Genomic DNA, 20048 nt, shown 5'->3' with positions numbered 1-20048 from the left:
TCTTCCACTATAAATACCTTGCTTTGGCTCTTTAATTTCCCAATACTCAGAAACCTTTTCTTCACTAATATTTTTCGATATTTCTTCTTAGCTCCTGTTTCCATTAGAGACCCGAGATGAGGCCTTTGTTTGAATTCATACTTGTTACCTGTTTGATGGGTGATTTTCCGATAAAGGAGATAGTTAAGGGTGACTTTTCAGATAATGGAGATAGTTACCCGGGATGCCAATTTCGGTCCGGCCCCAAAAATGGTGGTCTGGTTGGACGTTGTTTATGGCGTACCCGTTATTTGAAGATTTCTTCTTTTCAGCCAAGATTTCTCCCTCTTTTCCGTAGGGAGAGATTCTAGGTGGAGGGATTCTTTTCCCAGGATCGCCCTCTTCCTGGCAACTCTTTAGAAGACGTTTCCTGGGCGCAAGGGCACAAGTTTTACCTCGATCTACAAGGTAGGGGTGATCCAGATGCCGATCGAAGGTCTGTCGCCTGAGGAGGACGACTTGAGCTTTGTCCAGATTATCCACATCGCTTCCTTGTGCTAAATGTTATTTATTTTTTGCGATTCCTTCTGTAACAGGCCCGATCGCCCGCAATCCTCTCGGTGCATTCGATTGTAATTTCGTCTGTAATAGACTTCTTTAAAAAAATCTATCTCTTTGCTTTCTTCCGACCTATTGTGTCTCTTTGATCCCTCGCATGTTGATTTATATATTTTTTGTTTATTCTTCTTTCCGCTTTCTTCTGCACATAAAACATTTACGAAACAGACATATGTTACGCTTAGCCCTATGCTTACTAATGTTATTCTCTTAACTTACTACGCATGCTCCAAATGATCGCCCCTGCAAAAACAATAACTATTTAGACCTATTCTATCATGACCTAGTCTTACTAATTCCCTCTGCAACATAAAGCCCAAATTATCCCTGTAAAAATGCTTTCGAATAATTCCTGAGTCTGGGTTCTGCCCCTGGTCGTGGCTTTCGCTAGGCTATCTTTAGAACCCCTAGTCGTTGCCTTAGCTACCTGGGCTATCTTTAGAACCTCTGGTCGTCGCCATAGCTATCAGGACTTTTTTTGTTGGCTTAAGTGCAACTAGTTTAGCTAGGAGCTCTCCTTGGGCCCCTGGTCGTTGTTCTCGCTATCAGGGTTGTTTAGTGGTGGCCAACGGGTCGTGTCAGCCCGGAAACGGCACGACACGACCCGCTTATAAGGCAACACGGCACGGCACGGAACATCGCGTGCCGTGCCATGCCAACCCGTCACGGGTCAAACGGGTCGTGCGGGTCTGGGATTTTAAGCTCCCAGACCCGTCAACCACGGCACGTCAGGAATGGAAACACGACCCGCCACGGCCCATGGCGTTCCTAACCCGCCACGACACGCTAAAACGTTAGAAACGCTTACTGAATTTATAAAATAATATTATTATTTTGTTGAAAATAGTTATTAATTAATAAAATCAATAGTTAATAATATTATTAAGTAATAAAATAAACATAGATTTTAAAGTTTAAACAAAGATCACAACGTTTGACTTGAAAATTATTTAGTGGTTCATTTTGTTACGTCTGGGAACAACTGACCCATTAGCCACAACCCGGCACAGCAACGGCCAGAACCGGCACGGCAACGGCTGGGTCGTTGCCATGGGACGTTTCTGTGCCCAGACTTTGTGGTCTGGGAACGACACAGCACGACACTGCTCAAAACCATGTCTAGCGTGCCCGTGGCGTGTCTAACACGCCACGGCTGTCAAACGGGTTGTGCAGCCACGGCACGGCCCGTTGGCCACCACTAGGGTTGTTTTCGTTAGCTTGAGCACAACTAGTTTAGCTAGGACTTCTCCTTGGGCAGTTGGTCGTCGCTCTCGCTATCAGGGTTGTAGGTTAAGTAGGACTGCTCCTTGGGACCCCAGATGAGGGTCGCGTTTTACTCGAGTAAAGTGAGGTTAACTAGGACACCTCCTTGAGGCCTCTGGTCGTCGCCTTAGCTACCAGAGCTGCATGTTTTGCCGGAACAAAGTAAGTTTAACTAGGACTTCTCTAGGGATCCCTGGCGGGGGATCACATTTTACTCGAATAAAGTGAGGTTAACTAGGACTCCCTCTTGAGGCCTCTGGTCATCGCCTTTAGCTACCAGAGCTACCTATTTTGCCGGAGCAAAAGTGAGTTTAACTAGGATTCCTCTTTTGGGCCTCTGGTCGTCGCCTTTAGCTACCAGAGCTACCTGTTTTGCCGGAGCAAAATGAGTTTAATTATCATAGAATGGTTTTGACCAAACCCCCTATGATTTACCTGGCTCTTGATAATATCTCTATTTATTGTGGTGTCGGGTAGACGAGCTTACACTTGATCTCTTCGATTTGGCAAGTCCTAGGGAATCTAGGGTGCGTTAGTGTCTTTCTTCTGAAAAGCAAGCTTGAGGTGCTCCGCATTCCAGGGGTGTGTGAGGATTTGTCCTGACGCTTTTTCTAATTTGTATGTGTTAGGTCTTATTATCTTTACTATCTTGTAAGGCCCTTCTCATGTATGAAAAAGTTTGGCTGCCGAGGGTTTTTGGATGAATTTGGAATTTCTCCATACCATGTCTCCTACGTCGAACTTCCTTATCTTCATGTGGGACTTGTGCTGCTTTGTCATCGTGTCTTTAAAAGCTAGGTTTTTTTGCTCTGCCTGATCTCGGACCTCATCGATCAGGTCCAGATGCCCCAGCATCAGCTGTTCATTAGTTTCGCGATCAAAATGTTTAATTCTCAGACTCGGCTTGCCTACGGCCAGCACGACGTCTAGTGCCCTATACCATTCGGAAGGGCGTTCCTCCCGTAGCTCTCCGTGGCGTGATGTGGTAGGTCCATGGTACATCCGGGAGCTCATCCACCCAGTTTTTGTTTTCGTGCCAGTTGGCCTTAATGTATTTTACCAGAGTTTTATTGGTGACTTGTCCATTTCCGGCTGGGTGCGCTGGGCTGGCGCAGGCCGGCTTGATTCAGTATTCTGCGAGGATCTCCATTGCTTCGTTGTTGAATTGAGGCCCGTTATCCATGACTAGAATCATAAGAATCCCAAATGGGGTTATCACGTTGTTCCACAGTACGTTCACCGATGATGTCCTCCGTTCGGGTTCTGGTTAATGCCGCCGCTTCCTCCTATTTGGTGAAGTAGTCCATGATGACCAACAACATCTCTTTTCATCCCGTTCTTGCTGGGAAGGGGCCCAGTAGGTCAAATCCCCATTGCGCAAAGGGGCATGGACTAACGATTGGCGTTAGCTCGTTGGGATGTAGCCGATAATCGTTAGCATACCTCTGACAAGGCTCACAGTATTTGGTGAGTTTTATGCAATCCTTCAGCATTCCCGGCCAGTAGTACCCAGTCAGGATTAATTGTCTGTTTAGTGTTCTGGGGCCCGCGTAGTTCCCCGCAGCTCTTTCGTGTGTTTCTGTCATCACATATTTTTGTTCATCTTTTGCCAAACAACGTTACAAGGGGTGGATTAGGGATTTTGGGTACAGGAGGCATCCGAGTAAGGTGTATCTCGAGGCGTTCCTCCGGACCTTCTTAGCTTTGCTGGCGTCCTCGGGTAGCTTTTGCGTTAGTAGATATTCGACGTATGGTCTCATCCACTCGCCTTCCTGTGTTATTCTAATGGCCATCACTTCTGTTGCTCTGTCAATGCTCCCATCTTCCAGTGTCTGGAAGATCACATCGGGGATAGTGGCTTGGCCCTTAATCATTTTGGACAAGGCGTCGACCAATGTGTTTTCCTCTCGAGGGATTCGGGTGATGGCGAACTTTATGAAATGTCGGATCAAGTCTCTGACTTTCTCTACATACTTCACCATGTCGACCCCTTTTACTTCGTAATCCCCGTTAATGTGATTGACGATGAGTTGGGAGTCGCTGTATGCTTGGACGTTGGCAGCTCTGGCTTTTAAGGTCAGTCTTAATCCTGCTAGCAGAGCCTCGTATTCGGCTTCGTTGTTTGTTACGGCGAACCTGAACGTGGTTGTTTGGAAAGTTTTCTCCTTCTCAGGGCTGATCAACCCGTCTCTGACCCCTTCATAGCTTCGCTTGATGCCCCGTCTACGAAGAGAGTCCAGACCTGCTCTGGACCTACGTCCGCCGCCGAGACGGAACACTCCGTTATGAAGTCCGCTAACGCTTGTCCTTTTATTGCAGTTCGTGGTTCATACTTGATGTCGAATTCTCTTAGCTCTACCACCCACTCGGTCAGTCGTCCTGAGAGATCCATCTTCTGGAGTATAGTCCTGAGTGGTTTATCGGTTTGAATGACCATTGTGTGAGCCTGGAAGTAGGGGCGTAGCTTCGGGGCCGTCAAGATGAGCGCGTAAGCCAGTTTTTCCACGATCGGATAATTCAGTTCTGCTCCGCCTAGCACCTTGCTGATGAAATATATGGGGTGCATCGCCCCTTCTACCGTCTTGATTACCACTGCTGACACTACTTCTCCTGAGGTTGCGAGATAAACAATGAGCTCATCTCCGGGGTTGAGACTGACCAGTAGAGGGTAATCCCATTAAGTGTGTTTTTAGGCTTTGGAATGGTCGTTCTGCTTCGGCCGGGTTACCGAAGTGTGGTACGTTTTGGAGGACTTTGAAGAAGGGGAGAGCCTTGTCCCCCATTTTTCTTAGGAATCTGGAGAGAGAGGCCAGCCTTCATGTTAGTCGTTGGACGTCCTTTCTGCTTTTTGGGTTGGAAATGTCTTTTAGCGCTGTGATCTTTGTCGGGTTGGCTTCTATTCCTCTATGACTCACCATGAAACCGAGGAACTTTACTGATGTTACCCCAAACGTGTACTTTTCAGGATGCAACTTCATGTTATAAGCTCGAAGCCCGTCAAAAGCGATATTGAGATTAGGTATCAGATGTTTTCGGACCCTGCTCTTCACGATCATATCGTCTACGTAGCACTCGACTGTTTTCCCTAGCTGGTCTTCGAATATTTCGTGAACCAAGTGCTGGTACGTAGCCTCGACATTCTTGAGTACGAAGGGCATCTGTTGGTAGCAATATAAACCTCGATCTATCAGGAAGGCGGTATGTTTTGGTTAGCCCAGTGCATGGCTATCTGATGGTAACCTGTCGAACACTTAGAGGAGAGTATTCAACAGGTTTATGATGATGACCTCTTCATTACAAAGATTATGGAGTGTAATCAAAAGACTTACATTTCTAACACTATGGTATATGATTGAAATTAAGTTCAAGGTGGTGAATAATGACAACAATATTTTTTTTTTGTCAGACGTTAGGAAACGTACAAAGTTCAAGAGTGTGATTGCGTCATTTTTATACAAATTTGAAAACTCCGAAGAACAACCTTCCAATACGAATAAACTAAATATCTTTTGATTAGACTATGTACGCTTGCGTCATTTTTATATAAATTTGAAAACTCCGATGAAGCAACTTTTACTAGTAATAAACTAAATATATTTTGATTAGACTATCAGCATTGGCCTACAAAATAGAGTAAACTTATGGGATTTCCTTTTTACAAATTTGTGATTGTTATTGAGGTTGCTTCTCCAGTTGACCTTCAAAAGGGTCCTCAGCTTCCTGTGTGACCTCTTAATTTAGAAGAACTATGAAGATGACCTCGTTTTGAAGTTTTTCATGCCTAGATAACTCTCTTTTGTAGTTCCCTTTTGTACTTTCTCAATTGGCCTACATAGGTGTGTCAACTTGCTGCCCAACCGAAATGTCGAGATGACTTTCATCTGTATTGTTGTTTTAGTACCTTTTGGTTCTATCTTCTTCCTTTTCATTACCATCACAATCTTCTTTTCTTTTTGAGAAAATTAAATGGTTTTTTCTCTACCTTTCTCTCTCTTATTTTTTCCTTTATTCGCACCATTCTTTCAAACTTCCTTGAGATGTTTGACGGCTTTCATTAAATACTTGGGCCGTTTCATTTGTAAGAATTAAATAAATACAACGGTATATATAGGTACATGAAGATGTTTGGGGAGAGAGAGAAAGATAGAACCGAGAGAAACAGAGGGAGAGAAAAATATTAATCTTTGTTGTATATATATTATGTATGTGTCAATAATATAACGATTTATGTAGGTACATGAAGATTAAAGTTAATCTACGATACAAAATCTAAACAATCTTAATCTACCTAACCATTCGGTTGTGACTAGGTCAACAGGGTTATACTTGGAAGCCTGAGCTTAGGTCGGGTCGGACCCAAAGGATCCGATTGATCCTAATACTCCCCCTCAAGTTTGAGCGGGGATAGAAATGACACGTAACTTGTAAATAATTTTCTTAAAATTGTCTGCGCCTAGGGGTTTTATAAAAACATCAGCAAGATGATCTGCAGTTGGTGTGAAGGGGGGTGATCGTCTTAGCTTTGATCTTCTCACGAACTAAGTGGAAGGCGGTCTCAATGTGTTTGTTGCGTTCATGGAAGACGGGAATCTCAGCAATGTAGAGCACCGCACAGTTTTCATAGTGTACTTTAACCATTGTACTTCATCATTGAGTGTGGGGAGAGCGTGATGCTCAGCCTTGGCGGAAGATAACTTGTTTTTTAGATTTCTATGACATGGGAGTAGATCCGAGCATGGTGAGATTACTAGTAGTGGATCTTCTTTTAGATAAGTATCCCGTGAGATTACTAGTAGTGGATCTTCTTTTAGATAAGTATCCCGTCTAGTCGGAATCATAATAACCAGAAATATGAAGAGAACTGCTCGCAGATAAAAAAATTCCTTTTCCAAGATAACCTTTTAGATATCGGGGTACTCGATGAGCATCAAGATGAACATTGCTCGTAGGTTGCAAAAATTGACTTAGATGATTGACAATATATGTGATGTCAGGATGGGTGATAGTGACGTAAAAGAGTCGACCAATCAGATGACGATAAACTGTCGGATCCAGAAGGGGATCACCATCAGATGGGTTTTTGTTTTGTTGGAAACGAGGATGGACGAGAGGCAGTTAAACTTGAAACTTTGATTGTGTTGAGGGCCTAATTCGTTGACATAATAAAGATGCCTTGAGAAGAACGAGATACTTCAATGTCAAGAAAATATTGAAGGCAGCCAAGATCCTTCGAGGAGAAGGTGTGATCAACAAAAGACTTAGGTTGAGCAATGCGGAATCAACATTACCAATAATAATGAGATCATCGACGTAGATTGAGGTAGAATTTAATGTAAAAGAGAAGAGAAAATAGTTAGACTTTGACTGAGAGAAGCCTTTGCTGAGAAGAACAAAGGAAAATTTCGAAAACCATTGGATGGAGGCCTTTTTGAGGCCGTAAAGGGATTTCCGAAGGCGGCAAACGCGAGAGTCCCCTTCAGGAGAAAAATTGGGAGGAAGTTTCATAAAAACCTCTTCATTGAGGTCACCTCGAAGAAAGGCATTGCTAACATCGAGCTAGTGAAGAGACTAACCACTAATTAAAAAAATGGAAAGAAGGACACAAATTACCGTTACTAATTTTGCGAAGGGGGCAAAGTGTAGTCATGGTAGTCTAGACCCTCGGTTTGATTGTAGTGCCGCATATCGTTCGATGGATCCATCAGACCGAAATGTAATTTTATAGACCTATTTACAACTAATTGGCGCTTACCAAGTGATAAGAGAACAATTTACCATGTGTTATTTGTTTTCAGCACCTTAGTTTCTTTGGCTATTGTCTTACGCCAATGAGGAGATTGCATGTCCTAAGAAAAGGATGTTAATTCAATCGTGGAAAGAACGAAAATGAGAAAAAGTTCATTTGAATTTAAAAAAGAATTAACAGAGAAATAATTCACTGGAGGATAAGAAGTTTTAGATGTAGTTTGGCAGACATAATCATCAAATCGAGAAGAGGGGTGTCTTACCCATTATGACCGAGAAGGAGTAACAGTGGAGGTGGCGGTGCCTATAAAAGCCGAGGAGGTTCCTGTAGGAGCTAGAGTTTAGTCTGGAACAACATGCGGTATAGGCGTCATTGTGGCATCAGGGGCAGGGGCACTGAATGTGCTTAAGGTGCCACGGTGGTGTCCGAGGCAGTGGATTTGAGAGGCACCACAGTGGCCGGTTGGGACAGAGACGGGGTGCTTAAATGGGGATGAGAATTATGAGGGAAAATTTTGGAAGACCTATTATCAAGAATGGAGATAAATGGGGTAGGAGAAGGAGGCGGAAGTGGTGATAAAGAAGAATGATTTTCCATGGGAAAGCGATCCCCATGGAAAATGACAACACGTGAAGTGAAAAAATTTCGGGTGCTAAGATCGTAAACTCGATAACCCTTTTTTCTGTGAGGGTATCCGATAAAAACACCGGAAGAAACATGGGGTCCATTTTGGTCTTGAATAAAGAGATACGTGCATAACATAAACATCTGAACTGAAGGTAGAAAAAGTTAGGGGAGAGCATAAAAGTTCTAATAAAGTGACAATCTACAAAATAGGGGTGTCAGAATTTTATTTATTTATTCAATAAACTGCGGTAAGAATACATTTTCCCCAACGGGAGATAGGGAGATTTGCTTGAATACGAAGAGAATGAGCCACTTCGAGAATGTGGCGGAGTTTTCTTTCTACTACCCCATTTTGTTGTGGGGTGTGGGTACAACTTCTTTGACGGAGAATGTCGTGATCTTAGAACCGTTGTTGGAGATCATGGTTTATGTGTTTCGTTCCATTGTCGGAAGAAAACGTTTGAAGTTGAGGAAAGAGAATGAAACCCTTACCGTAGTGGATACTTGAAATTTGCGAATGAAATTGAGTAGAAATAAATAAAAAATAGAGATGTATTTTTTAGTGTACAATTTGGAATGCATAAGGTATAGCCATATAATAAAGAACAATTGTCTACTAAAGTTTGAAAGTAACGATAATTGAAAGTAGATGGGATCGAAAATGGCCCCACAAATCAACGTGAATTAATTCAAAAGGTCTAGAAGAAAAAGTTTGAGTATGTGAGAAAGGCAAACGAGTTTGCTTAGATTGAGGACAAACATCGCACGATTTATTATTGATAGTAGAATTAAAATTCATACATGCACATTTGGAAAGTAAATACTTGAAACGGAAAATAGAAGGATGACCCAAACAACTATGTCATACATCGGAAGAAACATTACTATGACTATTATTTACTAAACTAGAAAAAGACAAAATATTAAACAAAGAAAATAGAGGACATCACGGGGATCACCAAGTTCAATCGTCGTGTCCGTTGCTTGGTTCCGGAATACAAAGAAAGTAGAGTAAAAAATATTATACAATGATGAAAAGAGGAGATTTCAGAAATCGAAATTAAATTAAATTTAAAAGAAGAGATGTGTAGAACTTCATTTTAGTAAAATATATCTGGAAATAAAATAAAACCGATGTGGAGTACTTGGACTTGAGATCCATCCGGGAACAAAACATAATAATTAGCGAAACACGAAAGGACTGGGCAAATATGCTTGGCAGCCCAGGAATCAATAACACATGAGATGAAAAATGGACATACTTGTGAGGTTAATGAGCAGCTCGGGTGTGCCTATGGAGGAGGTGCTTACAAACGGCTTTCGGGTGTGCCTATGGCACCGTAATGAGGCTATTGTCGCTAGAAACCAAGACAACTACTGGACCAAGGCACAGTCGTGCCTGACCTTTTGGACCGATCTATTGTGTATATAACTGACAACACGCTGACATAATGTGTCCATGGACCCAACAATGATCACAATAAGGCCAGGTTCTCTTGGGTTTCGACTTTTGTTGGTCAGACCGAAAATAATAAAAACCGTCATAGTGGCCGACGACAACAGCCACGGGTTTCAACACCGGTAGTGGCGGAGGAAATATATTTTGGTAAACCTCCTCCTCTTTTACTAGAGAATGAATTCGTAAAATGGACAAGAAAGGGTCCGTTAAAAGGATTTGACTACGAATGCCTTAAATTAAGTCATGCAATCCCTGAAGAAATTTCATAGCCCTTCTTGATTTGAACGATCAATAATGGACTTCCCATGACAACAAATGCAAGGGTCAATGATCATGAGAAACTAGAGCCCATCTTAGAAGAGACTTAAGATGAGTAAAGTACGAAGAATCATCTAGAACCATTTTGTTTAACTGGAGATATCGCATGTTTGAGTTTATGAATTTTTGGTGCATTGGTTTGAAAGAAACAGTCGTGGAGATCCTGGCAGATATCGGTGACATTATCATTATACAAAATTGAAGACCGAATGTCTGTAGCAATGGAGTTGATGATCCAACTTACAACTAGGTCATTGCATCGTTCCCATGAATGGAGTTCAGCGGGAGAAGATGGTTTTGGGAACTGACTCATCGACAAAACCAAGCTTATCTTTGGCTCGTAGAGTCATTTTTATGCCCCGAGACTAGGAGGTATAGTTATCTCTAGAGAGAGATAGAGTGATGAAAATAGTTGTGGGTGAGTCAAAATGATGAACATCAAAGTTTGGAGAAGCTTGTGAAGGCACAATCAGAGTAGTTTCAGAAGATAAATCATCAGTTATAGTCGTGACCAAAAAAATTGAAACTTAGCTCTTAGACCATATGAAGAGGTAAAACCTCTCTTAATAATTAATGGAGAAGTAAAGTCAATAATCGAGAGGGAGAGAGATAAAGCCGAGAGATAGAGAGAGAAAAAAAAATTGATTTCTGTTATATATTATCTGTAAATAGTACAAAAGGTATGTATAGGTACATAACGACTAAAGTTAATCTAAAATACAAAATCTAAACAATCCTGATCTACCTAACCATTCGGTTGTGACTAAGTCAACCGGGTTATATTCAGGTGGCCGAGCTTAGACCGAATCGGGCCAAAAGGATTCGTTAGATCCTAACGGAGTTTGACAAAATTGATTGTAATTTCTATAGCTTTTTCCTCAATGAAACAAATAAAATGACCTACTTATATTAAGAAGATGTTTTTCAGACCATTTTCCGATATTCGGATATGTTAAGCTAGAAGTGAGAGATGACGCTGAAAATCTATTGTTATAGAAAAGTTTAACATGGTGTACAAAAGCCTAGAGGTTAATCTGATTCATAGAGAAGCGATCATTAACTAGTTTGACCAGGGTCGTGTTTAAGTGGGGGAGGGGGGTGGCAGGTAGAGCGTCCGCCCTGGGCCCCCCACCACACAGAGGTCCATGTCCTATGAAGGTCGAATTCAACTTATACATAATTAACAGTAAATACTAGGTCATGAAACTTCCATTAGCTCTAATGGTGATGTTTAATCCATACGGGTTCAAAACCCATTGCTTTACCTTTCGCTTCTTTTTCATTTTTTTTTTGTTAAATGTGTAAGCTTGAGGGAATTATTGCTAAATCAATTCTTATAAATGCTCCGTTACACTATCTCTTTATAATTTTTGAGCTTATAGCCCAAAAAACGGGGCCTAATATGACATTTAGTCCACTCTAATCTCATTAAGGGTTTGAAAACCAAAATAATATTGTAAATGGATATCTAGTCCATTGGTATACATCTAGAGAGAAAACACAAATCCCTAGAATATATATTAATTCATAATACCTAATATAACCTTCCTCATATATTACAACTGATTTACCAACAAAATCCTTGAATATCTTTTTCCATTTTTATCTCCCACATTCTCTCTCCAATCACGTTTCTATTTAAAGTAATGTTAGCTTCATTATCTTCAGTAACGGAAACAATTTATTTTCTCTCACTAAAACCGATTCACTTAATAAATCTCCATTAAACTCAGAAATCTTGTTTCATCTTGATTAGATTGTTGTGCAAACATTCATCCTTTATCAGGTTTGACACTGTGAAATTAATTATAATCACCATTATTAAGATCTAATATTGTTTCTCATGTTAAATTATCAGATTATGTTGCTCTATTATGGATCATATCAGATTTATGATCCAATTCTATAAGATCTGTTTACTAATTCATTAACTTCTAATGTATGATGTTTATTTTCTCTCTCTAAAATTTTCATAACTATTTTAGATCTTGATGTTTATTCCTTATTCAACGATTCTTTCAAATTTGTTATTTTATGTTTGTATTCAATGATAATATCACATTTCTTTAGATTTATATTTAATCGTCTGAGGTTTATTATATTTCTTCAGATCAGATTTATCCATCCGTACAACTTTGGAACCTGGTGATTATCCGTACGGTTTCTCATAACAGAATATACAATATAGATAATGTACGATACATTCCCATACTTTACAGTAAATTACGTAAAATTTCCAGTAAGTTGTTAATATTACTGAATGATATATGTGTATTTATCATACAAATTATACGTACTTTATCAATGATATCAAAAGTTCACATAAATTATGTATTATTTATTTATCATTACGCGTACTTTTCACACAAAACAGTAGCCTTGTTAAGCTTACCAAACTACTCAAAACCTTCAAATATTGTCAAAATTTGAAAAACATTATACATAATTTACGGAACTGTACATGTAGTTTATAATACAATATATATATATATATATATATATTTTAATGTATGTGTAATTATGTGTGTAGATTTGATGTAACAGATGGAATCTCAAACAGAATCATCAAATCAAAGTAAGTCAACGAAACTAAAACATGATGGCTCGGATAAAATATTTACTAAAGTTGGTCAGTTGTTTCCTGGTGGTGCAAAAGCATTTGGATATACTCTTCGACAATATAGTGTAACTGTTGTTTGTCCTGCTCAAGACTACAAATAGAGAGTACATGGATGAGCACCATTTTTGAACCAGAGAAGATTTTGTACTTTTGTTTTTGTAACAGAATGTAAACGATGTGTAATGTAAAAGAAATTATGTGTAATTTATTGAACAAGACCCACATACATTTGATAAATTACGTTGAATACATGACAAATGATGGTTTCCTTGTCTTAAATAACACATAATTTACGTATTTGTTTCATAATTTGTATTCGATGTGTATTTATGTATGAGTAAAAACAAAAACAAATGTTGCTTTAATGTTCCCAGAAAAATCTACTATTTCCAAATCTGAAAGTTAAGTGAGAGAAAGTGATATATGTTTTGTATATTAACCCCCAAATCACGCTAAATTGATCCCAGAAAATATACTCTTTCCAAATCTGAAAGTTAAGTGAGAGAAAATTGGTTTGAATCGAAAAAAAATTTACTTAGTAAGATAGAGAAAATTGATTTGGTTTCCAAATCTGTAAAGAAGAGAGAGAAAAGTGATTTGGAAATATCTGTGGTGATGGCGTTTTGTTTTGGTTAGGATTTTGGTTTCTGATTGATTCGGATAATAGGAAAGAGAAAATTTGATTTCCAAATCTGTTTAGAGGAGAGAGAAATTATGATTTGTTTCAATCCATTTTTTGCTAATAAATCCCTCAAATCACGCTCAAATCTATCTTTCCAAAACACGCGAAATTTGAACGTGGGACATTGACGGTACTGTGTTTAGAAAGTGAGAGTTTTTATGTCCATAATGTAAAAGGACTAAATATCCATATTTTGGGAAGATTGGATCATAAACCTTTTTTGAACAATATTTAGGTCTACATACCCAAGGACTCTTTTCTTTAAACTGTTTTGTTGTTTGTGTGTATCTTTTGACGCGTTTTTAAGAAAAAGAGATCTAAGTGTTTTTTCTTATTCTAGCAATACATAAATACTAATGAGAAAAACATGATACAAAAGATAACATATTCAAAAATCGCTTAGACTCTAAACTATACGTTGTACAAAGATTTTTTTTATAATTTTAAGTTAGTTGTGCTCACTAAAAGTCTTTAATGGCTCGTGGTTCTACTTTTTTACTTGTAATTCTTTTATTATATGAAAGGTCAATTATCAAACTTCGGACAAGGCTCTCAAATTCTCAACCACGACTCTGAGGTTGACTTAGGTTGTATAGTGGAGCAGGCAGAGTTATTAATTTTAATAATCTCTCGAGGGAGGAGATGGAGTTACTCATAAAATGTATAAGCTCAACCCCTAATTGTATGTGCATCATACGACCTAGATTAGTGTGTACAACTTCTTGATTCCTAGAAGCAGAGTTTCTCAGTCTAAAATCAAAATAAAGAACTTGTTTTTTCCAAAATATAATTCAATTAAAAAAAATTACCCAAGAGATCAAATCAGGGCTAGGGCTTGAACAAACTCATCAAATTTGACAAAGTTAACTTGGTCTCGCCACCTAATTTGGCCGGAATTATGGCAGGGCATAGTATTAAGGGTGTATCAAAATAATGCAACTAACTTTAAACCAAAATTTACTTAATTACCAACATTATTCAAACAAATCCTCTTTTCCAGACAAACAGTACTACAAATAGGTAAAAACAAACCCAGAAACAATCAAAATCAAGATCTAGTTCAGACTGTTAAAAAACACAATTGAGTTTAGATATGAGTAAACTAGTTAACAAATAAAAGGAGCATCAACAAAATAATCACCACAGTATAGTCCAGGTTGTTGAGTAAACCCTTGACGTTTCAATACCTCTCTTGCTTTCAAAACAAGTTCCTTATTTGTAATTTCTTCCCTTTCTGATTTTGCAATTATAGTTTGAATTGCATTACTTAAAGCTCCATATGCATTATCAGAATTCCCTTTAGGGTTTGCATCTGCTGATGTTTGATTAGATTGACACCCACTTATTAATATCCCATTATCGTATCGTTCGACCTTGTTTGATCCTGCATATACTTCATGTTTGTTTTCTATTTGATCATTTTCGTCGAGTTTTTGCTTGAGAAATTCCATTGCCAAATTCCCCACAACACTGATAAATCCTCCACCTTGATTTTCACCACTAGAATCTAGTTTGTTCATTAAAAACTTCATGAACTTTTTCACTTTTGGGCTTGAATCTTCTCCAAATATAGTAAACAAAGTTGGCCTAATCTTACCCACATCAATATCGTCTTTGCCTGTCTTTTGTTTTAGTATGTCTATGAGCATCGATAGTGGAAGAGATCGGTTCTTATGATCTGAATCATTTTCTACATCTTCCTCTACCGAGTTTGTGTGTTGTCGTCTCTTTCTTATATGAATACCACGCGATTCGAATTCATCCTTTATTGTTTCTTTTAAGAAATCTCTAAAGCCAAATGAAGAGCTTGAACTGTTTTTCTCGGTGTCGTTGTGCTTGGTACTGTTTCCAATTTGCTCTTTAGCGTTATTGATTAAACCCCCGCTATGACAAGAATCTGATACAATTGTTAAGAGACAACCTTCGGGGACTTGGTCGACGATTTCCCTAAAGTCATCATCTGCATATGTAATCAAGATTAGTATATGAATCAAAGAAAGTGAAATGGGCAATTGAAACTAGCAAACCCACTAAATAATTTGCTCAACTCATTGATAAAAATAAATATAGAGGACGACATCTTTTTTTCGTTGAAACAGGATAACATCTTATTGAGGGAAAAATATATAATACTCCATAGATGAAAGTATTTCTACAACCAAATAAGAATTAAGGTGGCTGCATACCTATGACACCCAATCACAACTATTTAATTTAATGTTTCAGAATGGATTAAGAATTTACGCTTAAACAAATAATTGAATCAAATAATGATGCCTTGATTTTATATAAATTGATTATCTATTAGACTCAGTCATATCAAAGATTCTATCAACTATGAAATGTGGAACCATTACCAATAAAACATCTTATGTTAGCCAGGTTCTAGGTCTAGATAACTGTCGAATTATTATTAGTAACGGGCGCTGATAAAAGCGCTCGCCTTTGTGCTATAATCGTTCGACTCTATTAAGAGTCTGACTATTTTAGCAGCACCCTTAGCTTCAAAACCCTCTGGTAGATGGGTTACTCTTGCCCTAACTATCTATAACTAAATATTGGATGGGTAGTTTACCAGAAAAAACTTAAAAAGTAAAAAGAGTTGGATCAGCATTTCCTCCTGACCTAACCCTGGGTCAACTGGTTCTTCATGCCCAAAATTCAATCCCAAATTGAATTCTAATTTCAACCAATTCTCATAGTAAAAATCTAATCTCAGATTAGGGTAATTGGTATAATTAGCTGGTTCTTAACAAACAATTTCAAAATCAAAATAAAATTTTAAAATTAAAATAGGTAGATAGAAAGAGATTACCAGTAATAAGGTTCATATCAGAAGGAACTATACACTCATCATAACCAGTATCATCATCTTCACCAGTTTCAGCAGGAAGACGAGTTCCATGACCACTATAATGAAAAAACAAGATATCCCCTGATTCAGATAACTTAACCAGATCATATAAAGCTTTTCTGATGTTCTTCCCAGTTGGTTGAGGAAAAGATTTATCAGTATCTATTAATACTTTTATATTTTCTTCAGAAAACCCATAACGTTGGATCAAACAAGTATGCATTCTTTTTACATCATTGACACATCCTTTTAATTCTGCTTTTGTTCCTGGGTAATTGCATCCAACTAAAAGAGCTTTCTTCCCCATTTTGATTCTCTCTTTCTCTCTCTCTCTGGAATGATTGACTTCTCTCTCTACTTGAATTTCAAAAGAATGTCTTCCCCAATGTTTCTCTCTGATCTCTCTAGGGAATGGTAAACAATTTGACTAGGTTTTTTTCCTTCAACTAGGAGTCTTTATCATGTTTAAATAGTATATATATGTCAAAATATTAATGTAGGATTTCTTGTAAGTGGATTGATATAATCCTTTAGATTTACTGACTAGGAAACTCAATTACTGCATAGATTATATTTTGACACATAATCTCAGTTATTGTCCTCATAATATAATGTGCATTTTTGATGTTAGAGGAGTGAAATTTTCAAAAAGAAAATCATTATGAAAAAGGCAAGTTTTTCATTTGTCTTTGGGTTTAATAGTCAAGTTATAGTCCACCACTCTTTGGTGGAACAGTTGGACACCCATCTTAAGCTCATAAGGTCGTGAGATCGAGTCTTGGTGGAAGCAGTTTGTAATCAAGATTGATCTCATGTAATTTAGGCAATATATAAAGTTAAATATTGTAATAAATTTGTCGGACTTTAAGCCTCTTTCGTATTGTCCCGCTTTAGGCCTCTTTCATTATGGTTTAAATTAAGCGGTTATCGTGCGCATTACATTTTCATGATGTATCTATAATGCCTTGTAACAACGAACATAGATCGTAGTCAATTTCTCAAAAAAAAAAAAGATAGTCAAGTTATAAAAAGCGAAAAAAATTTGTGAAAAGTTATGATTTTCTTTTGTTATTTAAGAAAAAAAATTTGTTATGGTGGTTGAGGAAAATAAAAAGGATTAAGTTGGGATTAAAGAATAGGATTAGAGTTGGGTAGTTGGAACGCTGTTTGACGACCTCGCCTACCACAAAAAGGAAAGGGTTATTTTCCTAATGGCCCTCAACTTTGTGACCAGTTTCCCGTCTGGCTCCCTACTTTACGAAAAATACCCATATGACCCCCTTCCGTTATAACACCGTCACTCTCTCTCCTCCATCATGTTTTCCCTCTCTGCCAAGTCACGCCACATCATCTGTTACGCCACCTCGTCATCTTCTCCGGCATGGGTCGCCGGCCGGCCAAATTTCCGGTCGGCGACCTTCAAATTTTTTTTCTCTCTCTCTAAACTCCGGCGAAGGGGTTTCCCTTCGCCGGAATTTAGAGAGAGAGATGTGAGAATAAAAAAAATATATATATATTTTTTTAGAGAGAGAGAAAAAAATATTTTGAAGATCGCCGGCCGGAAATTTGGCCGGCCGGCGACCCATGCCGAAAAGATGATGAGGTGGCGTGACTTGGCAGAGAGAAAACATGATGGAGGAGAGAGAGTGACGGTGTTATAACGGAAGGGGGCCATATGGGTATTTTTCGTTAAGTAAGGGGCCAGGCGGAAAACTGGTCACAAAGATGGGGGCCATTAGGGAAATAACCCAAAAGGAAAATGTCCAAAGCCACAAAAAGTGGACGTGAAGATGGAGTGAACTTCAATCGGGTGATGGTTGGATTCATGTAATTTTCTCTCTCATAATGAAATAGGATGATAGTGGATGACTTCGGCGTTGGATTTTAATTGACACCACCCTTCATGCCAAGATTTCGGTTGCCCCATCATTACTCCAACATAACTAACAACTATTAAGTTCACCCTTTAAGTTCTTACCCATTCACATCTTTTGAAACAACTTTAATGCAAATTGTATTTTTCGACCACTCCGCAAAGATTTAGTACATCTATCGTCTTCTTCTCGCACGGAAGAAAATAAGATCGATAATGTAGAAAATCTATTCATACTTAAAAGAACATGTATTTCTTTGTGTCCATCTCTGCTAATTCAACTACAGTTTATATCCCCAGAGAAAGATGTAACCGGCTAGGAAACGTGGAGGAGAAGATGGAGGGAGTGCAGTTAAACTTAGAGAAGATCGTGGGACCATGGCTTATCCTACGATTTTGTGTTAATCAAAGATTAGGTCAAATAAATTTACTCCGAGCCAAAGGAGTTTTATTTTTAAATTCCTCAAGCCAAAAGCTTGACCGGGATCGGATCGGCCAAGCGTGTGTATGTGTGCGCGCGTGTGGAGACCCTTATTGACTCCTCTTTGAGAGACATTTTACCAACTAGTGTTGGTCCCACTATGTGCACAATAAATGGTGGACCCCACTCACAAAAACAAAACACACCAATCTCATACAAGGTGGCTATCAAAGACTTTCAGATACAGAGCAAAAGTGGGACATGTACTTACGTGTTCAATATATTTAGATTTGCAATAAATTGACAGGTAGTGAAGTGAGGGAACAATCAAAATATATCTTCGAAGTGAAATTACGCTTGAACTTGGTGGTTCTTAGTTGAAACCCCCACAACACATACGATACACGTTGACTTTCCACATTATCCATGATTCATTCATGTTCACTAAAAGGTCCTAGACTTACATTGGGTCTAATGAGTTTTCTTAAGAAGACTACTTCTAGTCTTCTGTAGAAGGTGGCCTTCTGCCCTCAAGCTCACGTAGGTGGTTTCTTTCTACTTCAATATAGACACAAAACCCCTCATATAGGTTTTAAAATCATTAACAACATTTACAAGTTCATCATTATCATCATACCCATCAAGTCCGTCTTAATGAGACCATCATAATGGTTATGGATACATTCAATTGTGGGTCATCAAGTCCGTCTCAAAAGGAGCACCATAGAGAGATAAATGCATTAAGAGTCTTATGATCAACCTCAGATCCGCTATTGACCTACTCAGATTAGCTCTGTTAGATTCTTCCCTCAGCTAGCTCTGTTATATGCCAAAGAAATAAGAAATCATCACAAAGACCTTAGCCTCATCTCCCTCGAGGTATCGAGCCTTTAGTAAGTGGGTCCGCCAAGTTTTGCTCTGCATTTACGAGTTCTAAAACTATTACACCATTCTTCAGCATATGTTTTACAACACCATGCCTTATCCAGATATGTTGACCTGCCAACTCAATAGGAAAAAATTAGGAGTCAACAGTGGAGCTTGTTATGCATGTATGTTTGGAAGACTTTCATTACACAATACCTCTATTTCAATTAGAAAATAACCACTAGTCAAAGACTAACCTCTATATTCTTTAAAAGGGTTGTGTTAGGATCATAAAGAGTTCTCATAGGTGCTACACCATAGGAATTGAACTTTCTCAATATTTGTTCTAACGTCCTCAGATTGACTCAAAGAGATGTCATTTTGGATTCTCTTGATCTTAATCTCTGAAACGACATTTGCCCCTCCTAAGTCCTTAATCGCAAATTTAGATGATAAAAAAACTTTCGTTTCATTCATATTATTCACATCCACATAAAAATAAACATGTCATCAACATATAAGCAAATGATCACATACCATAATTATAAACACACGAATCATAATTTTTCGCAGTATATCAGCCCTTAAGAATGTACTATCAAATTTCTCGTACCTTTTCTTGGGTGTCTAGTTCGGGCCATACAAAAACTTCTTCAGTCTACACACTTTATTCTCTTTATCACAGACCACAAACCCATGGGTTGAGATATATAAATTTCTT

At 38.5% G+C, this 20048-nt stretch overlaps 1 protein-coding gene across 1 annotated transcript; it reads right to left on the bottom strand.

Moving 5' to 3' along the window:
• Window positions 1-14256: 14256 nt before the first annotated feature.
• LOC147537516 (metacaspase-4-like) lies at window positions 14257-16616 on the bottom strand. The gene is made up of 2 exons (XM_086644461.1): window positions 16128-16616; window positions 14257-15272 (listed from the first exon to the last, which is right to left on the bottom strand). Exons 1-2 carry the CDS (start codon window positions 16471-16473, stop codon window positions 14419-14421), a joined length of 1200 nt encoding a protein of 399 aa, XP_086500587.1. The 5' UTR covers window positions 16474-16616; the 3' UTR covers window positions 14257-14418.
• Window positions 16617-20048: the final 3432 nt, after the last annotated feature.

Source organism: Eschscholzia californica, unplaced genomic scaffold (genome assembly GCF_041429995.1).
Source record: "Eschscholzia californica isolate CP2 unplaced genomic scaffold, dmEscCali1.0.p SCAF_5, whole genome shotgun sequence".
Classification (NCBI taxonomy): domain Eukaryota; kingdom Viridiplantae; phylum Streptophyta; class Magnoliopsida; order Ranunculales; family Papaveraceae; genus Eschscholzia; species Eschscholzia californica.
This window is presented reverse-complemented; position numbering and strand designations above follow the sequence as displayed.